General features: G+C 41.2%; 1 protein-coding gene across 1 annotated transcript; it reads right to left on the bottom strand.

Annotated features, from left to right (window-relative positions):
- Positions 1-409: 409 nt before the first annotated feature.
- Positions 410-11,286, bottom strand: CHMP5 (charged multivesicular body protein 5). The gene is made up of 8 exons (XM_075142342.1): positions 11,073-11,286; positions 5,836-5,940; positions 5,000-5,046; positions 3,329-3,422; positions 3,177-3,248; positions 1,998-2,106; positions 1,491-1,603; positions 410-1,014 (listed from the first exon to the last, which is right to left on the bottom strand). Exons 1-8 carry the CDS (start codon positions 11,139-11,141, stop codon positions 964-966), a joined length of 660 nt encoding a protein of 219 aa, XP_074998443.1. The 5' UTR covers positions 11,142-11,286; the 3' UTR covers positions 410-963.
- Between the last annotated feature and the right edge of the window lie 34 nt (positions 11,287-11,320).

The raw sequence follows: 11,320 nt of genomic DNA, 5'->3' as shown, positions 1-11,320 counted from the left end.
AGGCGAGGGCAGCCCTCACCGGCCGCGGCGACACCAGCGGCTTCCCCTCGCCGTTACCCGCGGCCTCCCGGCCCGACACCCGCGCCTGGGTGCCGGAGCCCCGCCGCGGCAGCGGGCTCAGGCCTGCGGCCGGCCAGTTAAAGCAGCAGCTTTTCCCTGGCCGTCTTCGCCGGAAGGCTGGTTCTCCCCTTGGCTTTCAGCGCGGCGGCAGGGAGCTCCCGGCGGGAGGGGGGAGGCTGCGTGGCCAGCCCGGTGTAGCGGTGACGCTGCGCAAGGCAGCGCGAGGTGCTGCTGGGATCGGAACCGGCCTCCGCCCTTGGCGGAGCCCGCGCTCGAGCGGCAGACGGCACTGATGGGAACAGGGGCAGGTTAAGACCCAATTAATTGCCAGAAACACCACACAAAAGGATCAGGTAATCTACGAGATTTTATGTCTCCATAGAATACACAAAGTTAACGATAACCCTATTTATTACAGCTTTCAAGAAGGCTACGCGTACAATAGCATGAAAGTCTCAAGACTGCAGTAGTTTAAAAATTGCTTTCAATTCTTTTATCAAAGAAGCATAGTGATAAGGGAGCTATTTTACAGAGAGTAAGCAGCAACGTACAGTCTTAAGTTTCGAGAAAGAGAAACAATACAAAGTCAAAATAAACCTCAGCCTATCAACAGCCACCACTACCTCTTCATGTATTACTTTGTCCATAAGACACGGAAATCAAAACCTATTAGACTGACTGCTTCCACTGAAGGGAATTGCGCCGAATTTTCCATTAATAGAAAAGTCAGTAGTAGAACAACTTTCTTCAAAGAAAGAACACCACCAGCCATTCATATTGCATTCTAGGATGTAGTGATATTAAGGTTATACTGGAAGGACGAATTCTCCAGGATTTGAAAAAAAAGTTCTTAATTTGATTTGTTAAGTATAGTTCATTATATCCATTGTGCTTTTGAAACATTTATGTTGCAGGGATCTTTGGCAATCCAAATTCATCCACCAATACACCATCCTGTAAGTAAGGAAAAGAAGCAACAGGTTAACAACTCTCTGCCAACCAGAACATTTCACAGAAGTTTCCTTACAGGTTCTATAAAGTGATAGATCTGTAATTGTCACCGTGTGACAGCTGGGATCAAAATAAGAGCATCAGTGTTATTCCTCACTATGAAGCCCCAAAAACAAAGAGATAGAGGACTTTCTTACGTTTTTAAGAATAACTATACTAGGAGCTGTAATGGTACACTTAAATTCTACTTGCAGTCTGACGTCAGATAGGACTTAGAAAATGCCATTTTAGCTCTTTAAAATATAATAACATCTAGTACACTGTATTCTCTCATATATAGCATCCAAAATACATAAAACATTAAGCACATTTTTTTGTTCAAAATATTAAGGATTCCATATATCAAGCAACCAACACAAATGGGATTAATCCAAAAAAAAAAAAAAAAGTATTTTGCTTTTAAAGAGGAAAGGACTCACTTTGTTTTTTGTGTCAGTAGGAGTGACCTCTGGGATTGCTGGAGCGGATGCGGCTTCATCTAAGTAGGAATTGTCTTCATCAGCTAGAAGCTCATCACCTAACGCATCCAGTTCTGAAATTGAATTATGTTGGTTGAAAATTCCTTTTGCAAAAGAAAAGTTGCTCTTACAGAGAAACAGAATTCATGCTGAATGCTTACATTCATACTCATTTAGCATTACTTAGTCATCAGTCAGGAATACACACACACCCACACCCAAAAAAAAAAAATTGAGAGAACCTTCTTTCCTTCATTGTAGCATTCCATTAGTGTATCTCTCACATTTGTCTCATAGAATTGTTACTGCTCTTAAAGGAAATGCAGCTTTTATGTTTAAAGAAGTGATTAAAACTTCTTTTTTTTAAACACATTTAAAGTATTTGACTAATGAAATTAAAAATCACTGTATGATTGTATGATGATTTTTACATTCAGTAATGTAAAAATCATCCTCCACCTTCCTAACCTGCTTCCAAGTCATCTTCATCAATCTCTGGTGTTCCATAGCTACGACTCAGTGCCTCCTGGACTTCGTTGGCTTCTTCCATCATATCCTCTAACTGATCTTGTATGTCCTGAAGCAAGAAACAATTTCAACTGGTCCGTATTTAATAGTTTCAGTTAAATTTATCAGAGCTTAATCAAATTCAGTTTAATAATTCCAACATACAAGGCACTCAAATTTTTTAATGCATAAACCATTTTTTAAAGCAGCACATGCATTCAGTACTATAGCGTGGCCTTAACTACTAGTAAAATTATAATAAATGTATGAGGTAGAAAAAGAGGAACCTTGAAACAACATCTCTGCAAAATCCTTTTGTTTTAAGTATTCTTCAGGGTAAATTGAAAACCTCTAATAAATTACCCAGAGTCCAGCATTATCCTGAAAAGCAGGAGAGTATGAAATCTAAAGAAATTAAATCTACCATCTGGAGAATACGCACTAACCTGAGTTGTGCCACAGCAAAATCTAGAAGGAACTTCAGCACACCTATTGGCACTGTACTTGGGTACAAGTAAGGAGACAATACTTGCCTACAGGTTTACAATGCAGGCCACATATAAACACAGCATAGGAAAGAGAACTTAAAGGAATTCAGCACTAACATTTGATAAGAATTTAAGTGCAGCACACTTTAAATTATATTTAGAGATCTTATGGGGTTTTTAAATGCATTTTCTGAAGACAGGGCCAGGCCTTGCAGACCTCTTGAAATTAAATTATTTGTTTGGGTTTGGGGGGGGGGGGTTTGGTTGGTTTTGGTTTTTTTAATCAGTCACTACCTTGAACTGGGGGAGCAAAGGACTAATGTGCATGTTGCTAACATGGGGGCGGGGAGTAAGAGGACAAAAATGCCACAGCAGGAATTATTCATCAACATTTATGCTGAAGTGCAGAGGAAATAAAGGGAGAGATTAAAGATTAGGCCAACAAGGAAACAAGAATCAGTGCAATAAGGCCAACAACTGATTGTGCGGTACCAGAGAAATTGGAAAGGAATTATGATGGTAGTCCCATAAAAAAGGGAGGCAAACTCATGTGAACTAAAACAGTCAGCTTACCTTTAAGTTACATACTCCACTCATCACTATTTCAGTACATTGTTTCTGTTCTTTAATAATTCAAACTATAGAAGCTCACCTCAATTTGATCAATTTTGACTTGCTTGTAAGCTTTCTTCATTTCTTTCACCCCCAGTTTCATTGCATCAACCTAGAATAGAGACAAACAACATGCTTGTATCTGATGTAGCATACACAAGTTAAACAAATGAGAGATTAATATACTGGTACCGTTGTCTTTGTATCCTTCAGTGCTTGAATAGTGTAATTAGCTTGTTCCATATTAAAAGACTGCTGTGACAGATTATCTCTCTGTTGTTCATACCTGTTAAAAACAATGCAAATAATGGCTTTAAAACACCATGCTATTTATTGTCACAAAAATACTTAATTTTTCAAAAAATTGAAAAATCAGCAGCAGTAGTCTAAAGATGGGAACAGATTCATTTTTTTTATTTATTATAAACAACTGCAGAAGAAACAGCTTCATAAAAATCTGGCCATTATGCATTTCCGTGTATTTAAAGTTGACAAAGCTACTCCTGAACTAAGCTGCTGTTTTAACTGACGACGATACCATATTTATATAGGCTTACACAATAGGTGAGGATACAGCAAAAGTTTTAATCACTGTAAACTAGAAATGTATGCCACTGCTCACTAACGCTGTAAGCAGAATGGAAGAGATGCAGGTTATCCAAACCACAACGGCTCTGCACTGGAGCTTTGCAGGGCAGGGAGGAGGGGGAGGACAGGGTAGCAAAAGGAAACTCTTAAGGCTAAACAAAAAGAAAAGGGAGACTTTGAAAATCAAGAAATCATCCTTCTCAAAGATAAACTTTGTATCCAATTAAGAATGTAAAATATGTCAAGTTAAACATAAAAATGAAAGCATAAAAACGAACAATAAGTCCTTCTTCAAACATCCAAGGCAGGAGGTCTGCAAGACAAGGATGATCCAAAACAGCTTCCGGAGAAGGCATGACTAAATATATTACTGTTCAGCAGGATGGAAAAGAGATGACTGAGGGATATGATGACAGCCTATTATGAGGGACCCAGTGACTGCAACTAGGGGAACAACTATTAAGTAAGACTAGCAAGGAGCATAGTCAAAAAAAAAGAAAAAAATAAACCAAAACCCAAAACCAAGCAGTCCTTCTCACAACATCTAACTAAACTATTGCATTCCTTACCATAGGATATTTTGGATGGTAAAAGTTCACAAATACTTAAAAAGTAATTGAGCAAGTCTATAGAGGTACAATTCATCTGAGGCATATGAAATACAAGACGATATGAGTTTTGGCTCAGATAGCATCTAAGAGATTTGCAGTTCAGGGACTATAAGATATTCCAGTGAAGCACCCCTGAACACTTGCCATGTTCTGACATTCTTTCCTTTGTATTTGTTGCTGCACACTTTTCAAGACAGTATACCAGACTAGACCACACCACACGATCATCTATCCTGTCCTTTCTGGGTTTTTTGCACAGACACAATTACCTGCGCTACATTTCCTCAAGTTCTAGAGGGTGTCCAAAGAGAACAGGTAAATTTCCAGTAAACCAGACCAAGATCATCAAGTACACAATTTATAGTAATCAATTAATAATATAAAATAAGGCACTCTCTCAGAAAGTTTAGGAGCCAAGAATAGCTTTAATAATGAGCGCATTTAGGTCAGCTTGTCCCAATCCAAATTTATATGCTCACATACAAATAAAGCACAAATATGCTGACACAAAATCTGTAAGGAGATGCTTCTGAAAGGCTGGCTAGCTTGTCAAGCATTTTTCTTTAAAGAATGCTCAGAAGCAAGAGTACTGGAAAGAGAAATGGAAGTGTGCCACCCTCCTTAAAGAAAATAGGCTTTCATTAATCCCAAACCGAGAACTTACATTCGCTTCTGCTTTAACACTCTCAACGCTTTCTGCTTTACTGTATTCTGAAAAGACACAATATTGTTATATTAGGAAAAATATTTGACTTTACTCTTGATTATACTATTATATTATATTATAAACCTAATGTATCGCATTTAAGTTTTCCAAAAGATTCCTCAGTTACTAGTGCAAAGAGTTTAACAATAGTCACATTCAGCGTTTGTCCTGCATTTAATGATTAACCAAACAGGCTTGTATGTAAAGCTTCTAATAGAAAATACTTTCAAAATTTCTGGCTTTTGAATTTTTTTTTTGATAAGTAGAATACAAAGTCAAACTCAGTCCATCAGAACCATCTTTCATCAACACATTTTAATGGAGAGCATCAAATAATACTGCAAAAGGTACTTTAACAATACTGTTTATATTAGACATGTTTATATTAGATATGTTTATTATTAGATACATTTTATATTATATGTTCATGCCCTTTCAAAAATGGGTTTTCCTACTCCCTTTCTGCATAGTGCAGACCTTTTTATTCTGGCTGATGAACAAAATAGCCTCTTTACCAGACTTAATTCAGGTAACAGGAGGAAGAAGGGAAGCAAGTTACTTCTGATTGAGGAATTACATTACACTTTGGAAGAAATAAAAACCAATGAAAACACTGTTCAAAGATGCACGTCTAAGGGATGCTTCAGAATAAAAATAACCCTGCAGGATCTTATACCTCATCAGTAGGGCAAGATGCAATTCTAAGAACCTGATGAACTGGCTAAGTCACCGCATACATGACAAGAAATGTGAGTCACATCCTCTCGTGCTTAAATCCCACAGAAGATTCTTACCTTTCCAGGCCCCTCTCTCATCTTCTTCATTTGATCCTTATACTTCACTAGTTCTGCATCAAGCCTGGCAATTTTCTTGTCAATTGACTCAGCTCTGCTATCCACCTTTAACACATGATAGAGAAAACAAAAAAACATTCATTAAGGTTTTATTTAGGTATTGGACAATAAAAAGAACAGCCTCAGTTTTGTTATGCTTCTAACTGAATTGTTTTTTCACTCAGTGGTTTTATAAACAGTTTAAAGTTTGTAAAGAATCCAAAACCTGAATCAAGTGAAACCTTCTACAAGGAGCACAAGAAACATTCTGAGGTTGTAGGAAGCTCTGCTGTTGTAACATGGTCTCATCATTTTGAGATGCTTCCTTGCACACTCACTCAAGTCACAGTCTCCATTCAGTAATTTATGATGACATACAGTGCCAAGACTAAACTCGAACGGAAAAAGAAAAACGTAAGTGTACCATGCTGGCAAGGGGGCAATGCAAGAGGAACAGGGATGTGTTCAGCAAGGCTAGAGGTTTATTTTTGGTGGGCAGAGAACATTAATCCTTCAAAATGATACCTGGATTACTGGTTACGTTTAAGAAGCTCAGACTTAACCATTTTTTCAAAGGTTCCTAACTTCCTTTGTCAGAGAGACACTTTTCCCATCACTTCCCGCAAAGGGAGCCAGCAATTCCACCTGGTAGCTACTCCGAATTCTTACTGCACTTTCGCTCCAAATCCCAATAGTAGCTGCATAGTTCAGCAAGAGACCTCCAGCAGTCAGCCCTAACTGCCCTGGTGCAAAGCATATCACAGAGCTGTCACTACAGAAATATTTTAACCCTTCTGCATAAGAGGGTTAAAGATGATAATTACATAACCAAGCATGGGTATAGATCATTCTAACAGCATACACAAATTCATAAAAAACCAAAGAAAGCCTCCTTAACATGAACTGACTATCACAGCATTCCTCTGGAAACAACAAAATAAAGCTTATTAACTTCTCATTCCAAGGAGCCTCTCCAGGGATTAGAATATAATGACATTCCAATTATAGCGTGAGACCAATCAGTGCAAATTTACAATTCTGACTTGCTAATAGTGCAGCTAAACATGTACAATTATGTAGATTTTCGTTTTGGTGTCTCAATGATCCTTTTAAATCTCTGTTCTATGACAGCAACATGCATTCGCCAGAGGCATCCCGAGCAGAACATTTTATATGAACACTCCACACAAGACATTAAAGTGCCTGGGCACAGCTGGTATTGAAAAAATTGTATTAAGCTTTCTATTATGCCAAATATTTTACTAATAGCAAGAAAAAGAGATATTAGCGATTTTAAAATTCTTGTAGGTTCAAACTGTAGCACCTCCTCAAGACCTTCATCAGCTAAATGCATCTTTGAGCTCATAACTGGTCAAACCAGTTAGTTGGTTTATTTATATAATGATTCTTTTAGGCAGTAGTAAAACAGCAGGAAATGGAGACAGATCCTCCTACCTCGATTAACTACATAAAAATTTCACACACATATAACACAGGACTTCAGCTTTTAAAAATGAGAACAGACAGAAGAGGGGAGAACGGATCTAATTTATCCAAAAGAAAACTTGACTGTGTATTAGGACTTGAAGAGCTGCTTTCCATTATTCACAAATAAGGCACACCGAGGTACGTTTCATTGCTACAGGGCCCCAATCTAAACAAAAGAAAGTCATCGTGGTATCCCAAATCCCTATTAAGCAAAATCACAGCTTATTTCAATAAAAAAAAGTAAGAACATCACATACAAGACTGAATTTTAACATTGTTGTCACAACTATTAGCCTTTTGTTCCTACTTTGTTTCCTACTTACTACTCTGAAAAACCATAAATTTGGAGTGCTTTTTCAAAGAAGAAAAATAAAACCAATACCAATGCCACAGTTCCTGATGCATCCTTCCTCCTACAGGCCTCATGACAGCTCTGAGTCATCTGACTGTGCTCAGCCAGCAAGGATAAAAAAAATCTGCCACTTAGTGCAATGTCGAGGCAAGCACGGCAGGCACGGCAAGAGAGCGAGCAGAAACTGCAAGGGAGAGTGGGAACAAACCCGTGAGGAGTAAGTGGGGAGACAGGAGGGCATCACGCAGCCAGCTGGCAAACTCGATAGTAACCAGCCATTGAAGACAAGTAGGGAGAACTGTTTCCTGGGTTTCGGCAAACACTTCAGATTAGAACCAGCTCTTTAAATGCAAAAATCTTGGAATTGTTTAGATATCTTAAGGTGATGCTTGTTCTCTTACCACAGGGAAAAAAGCGTATTGTGCGCTGATCTTATTGGGTCCAGTCATACCACTTCTGCATACACAGGGAAGAACATCCAAAGCATAGGCATAATTACTGCCTGAGAGTTGTCTACATTGTTAACAAATGGTAACTACGAACATTAATCATTGCTCGCCAAATACAATAATTCCTGCCTGCCATTTAATGGCTAATTACCATTGAAGAAACATGGTAAGAGATTTTACAAAGCAATTTGACTCTTTCAAAAGGTACAACAAAATGTGTCTAAGTTTGAAAACAACACAAAAGTGACGTTACTTGAGTCTCCAAACTGTTGAATTTAACATGGTAAAGACATAGTGCAAGTTTTTTAATATCTCACACAACTCTTCAATAATAATTCACATGCAATTTAAGAAAAAAATCTGATGATATCTCTACTCCTTTAGCAGGATCTGTACTAGAGACTTCACTATTGTGAAAATGAACTGAAAACACAGCAAGTCTTTCACAAACTAGATAGATTACTTCATGTAAATTGGCACAAGTTAATTCACAAACTTCAAACTTGTGAAAGGAAGTATGTTTCTCCCCACGCTTACTAGTGTACAGAACTGTCTTAAATTTTAGTTCCACCTGCAGAAATTGAAAGTTGTCAAAACAGGGCAAAAAGTTAACATGGAGCTCAGTAATGATAACAATCGTTTATAGACTTCCTCGTGCCAAAGAGCTGTGCTTGGAGCCAGCCCTTCATTTCTCAACAACTGACCAACACAGGCTCTTGATTTCGTATCTTAAAAACCACCCTGTAACTCATCATTGGTTGCCAAGTCACCACATTTGTAAAATAAACCTGAAACTCTGCTTTTCAGTTAACCTGCTGTCTTGTATAGCCAAATTTTCAGAGAACGTAATTACAAACAACTAGAAGAGGATCAAAACTGCATGCAGCTCCTGGCGGGTGGTGGTGATGACCACCTTTTTGGGAAAAAAATCCTAAAAAAAATCCTGGTGTTGCCAATCAAAGCAGCTGTTTAAATTACAGTTTTATGTACCCCAAAAATTCACTGAGATTGAACAAGCTCCCAGTGGAAGACAGCCTGCTGGCACCTCTAAATCTGGCCAGTTTTGTTATGATTTGTCTCAACATTAGAAAATGCACGTTAACTTGGAACTGTCAAAATCAGCCCTCAAAACTCTGACTGACTAATATGTAGTTGGTTGCTGTGAGGAATTGCTTTCCTGATCTTCTGCTTATAGTGCCGAAATGGCAAATTTAAGTATTAGTAACAGTATCTCAGATGGATTTTGGATGGATTTTGGAGTTCTAGCCATCCACCAAAGCATTCACTGGTAACAATGGGAAAGCTCATCCTGATTTTTGAGCATATGCTTTATTTACTGTTCTAACCAAATGTACCTGGAGCTATGTTTGGGTTCAATATTGCTAAAAAGCAATGCAGATTCTCTGCCAATACAATAACATACTGGGAAAAACACTAAATATGACCACTTCTCTCCTCGTCCCAGCCACTGGCATATGCAAGAGACTGATGTGCATGGGTTTGTGTAGGTAGCACTGACAAATATTAGGTAGTTAACTTAGAGACTTTCTTCACTGGTAGCAAAATAAATCTTCTGGGAGGAAAACTGTGATTTTCCACAGAAACTTTTTGTTGTCAGGTTCCAGGGACAATGCTTAGTTAGCCTTAGTTAACCTCCATTTATACCACAACCATTCCTGAACTTTCACCTGACTTTGTTAACCACTTGGACAAATACTCAAGACCTCTGTGTTCTTTCTTCACCTTTTAAAACCAGTTTACAACAGAAGGAGCTGTAAAAACATACCATGGTTTTCTTCACAAACTTAAAAGACAAAAAAAAATACTATGAAATGACAAGATTAGCCTTCTTAAAACTTTTCCTTAACCTTTGTTTCAGACAGGCCAACCTTACAACAGCTGAAGTGTTCTACCACGTGCTTCCTCAGCATTTCTTTCTTGGCCTGGGCTTGTTTAACTCTCCATCCGCACACATCTTCGCCATCGACCCTACGGCAAGTTCGTCTGTAGCAGACGGAAGGCGAGATTTGCCCTCCCACCTTCTGTACTGGACATAGGGGCTGGTTCCTCGCTCCTGTCCCTGCCTTCCCACAACTTGGCATGGCAGGAGTTAGCCAGTGCAAGCAGCGCAGTGAAGTCCTCCGATGGAAATACTGAAAACATCCATCAGGACGTACGGAGAGCCAGGCCTTATGTGCACATTGTATGCATCCAGTTATGGGATGTGCTCCTATGCACAGGGCACAGATACAGGCATGGGGGTATATACGTACAAATGTACGCACCAGTGTACATGTACGCACCTGCACATACTGTGCTGATGCACAGGTGCACCCTAAAATACACGTGTGCGTATACACAAACACACTGTATCACTGCATAGGCATATACGTGTATGTATATACATACACACACAAACTCTCACGCACGCAGACACAGTGCCCACACGCAGCTATGCGTGTTTCCACGCCCAGATACACGGACGCACCCCTATGCACAAGCGCGCACCGCCCTGCACCCGCACCCACAGGCTGTACCTCCAGACCAGCGCACGCCCACGCACCCCCCGTGCCTCCGGCTCGGTGCGGGCACCCGCACACGCCGGCGTACGGGCAGGCAGACAGACACGCACCACTCACGCAGGAATTCCGACACCCACACCTATACCAGCGGAGGCGGACACGGCCCGCGGGGCGCAGGCGCTCCAGGCGGGCCCTCAGCCCCGGGCCCAGGCCCCTGGACCCGCCGGGGCGGAGGGCCTCAGGCCGGGCCGGCCGGGCCGCCCCCGCGGCCGCCCCGCCGCTCCCCTGTCCCTCCCGAGGCGGCGGGCGGGCCGGGCAGCGCATTGGCCGGCCCCGGCCCTTGACGGGGGTCGGGGGTGGGCCAGGCACCCCGGGGAGGGTACTCACCGTCCCGATGCAGTCGGTGAGGCTGGGCGGAGGCGCCTTCGGCTTCGCTTTGCCGAAGAAGCGGTTCATGGCGGCGGCGCCTCGGTCTCGCTGCCGGTCCCGGTCCCGGTCCCAGCAACGGCGCTCCCCGGCGACCCGGAAGCCCACCGACAGCCCAGGCCTGCCCCGCCGGCCGCCCACAAGGCGGGGCCGTGGCGAAGGCGGAAGGACTTGCACAGCGGCACGCCCCCAGACTTCCGCCCTTCCCT

This window comes from Calonectris borealis, chromosome 2 (assembly GCF_964195595.1).
Source record: "Calonectris borealis chromosome 2, bCalBor7.hap1.2, whole genome shotgun sequence".
Classification (NCBI taxonomy): domain Eukaryota; kingdom Metazoa; phylum Chordata; class Aves; order Procellariiformes; family Procellariidae; genus Calonectris; species Calonectris borealis.
Note: the sequence above shows the minus strand (reverse complement) of the source record. Positions and strands in the feature narration are given on the sequence as shown.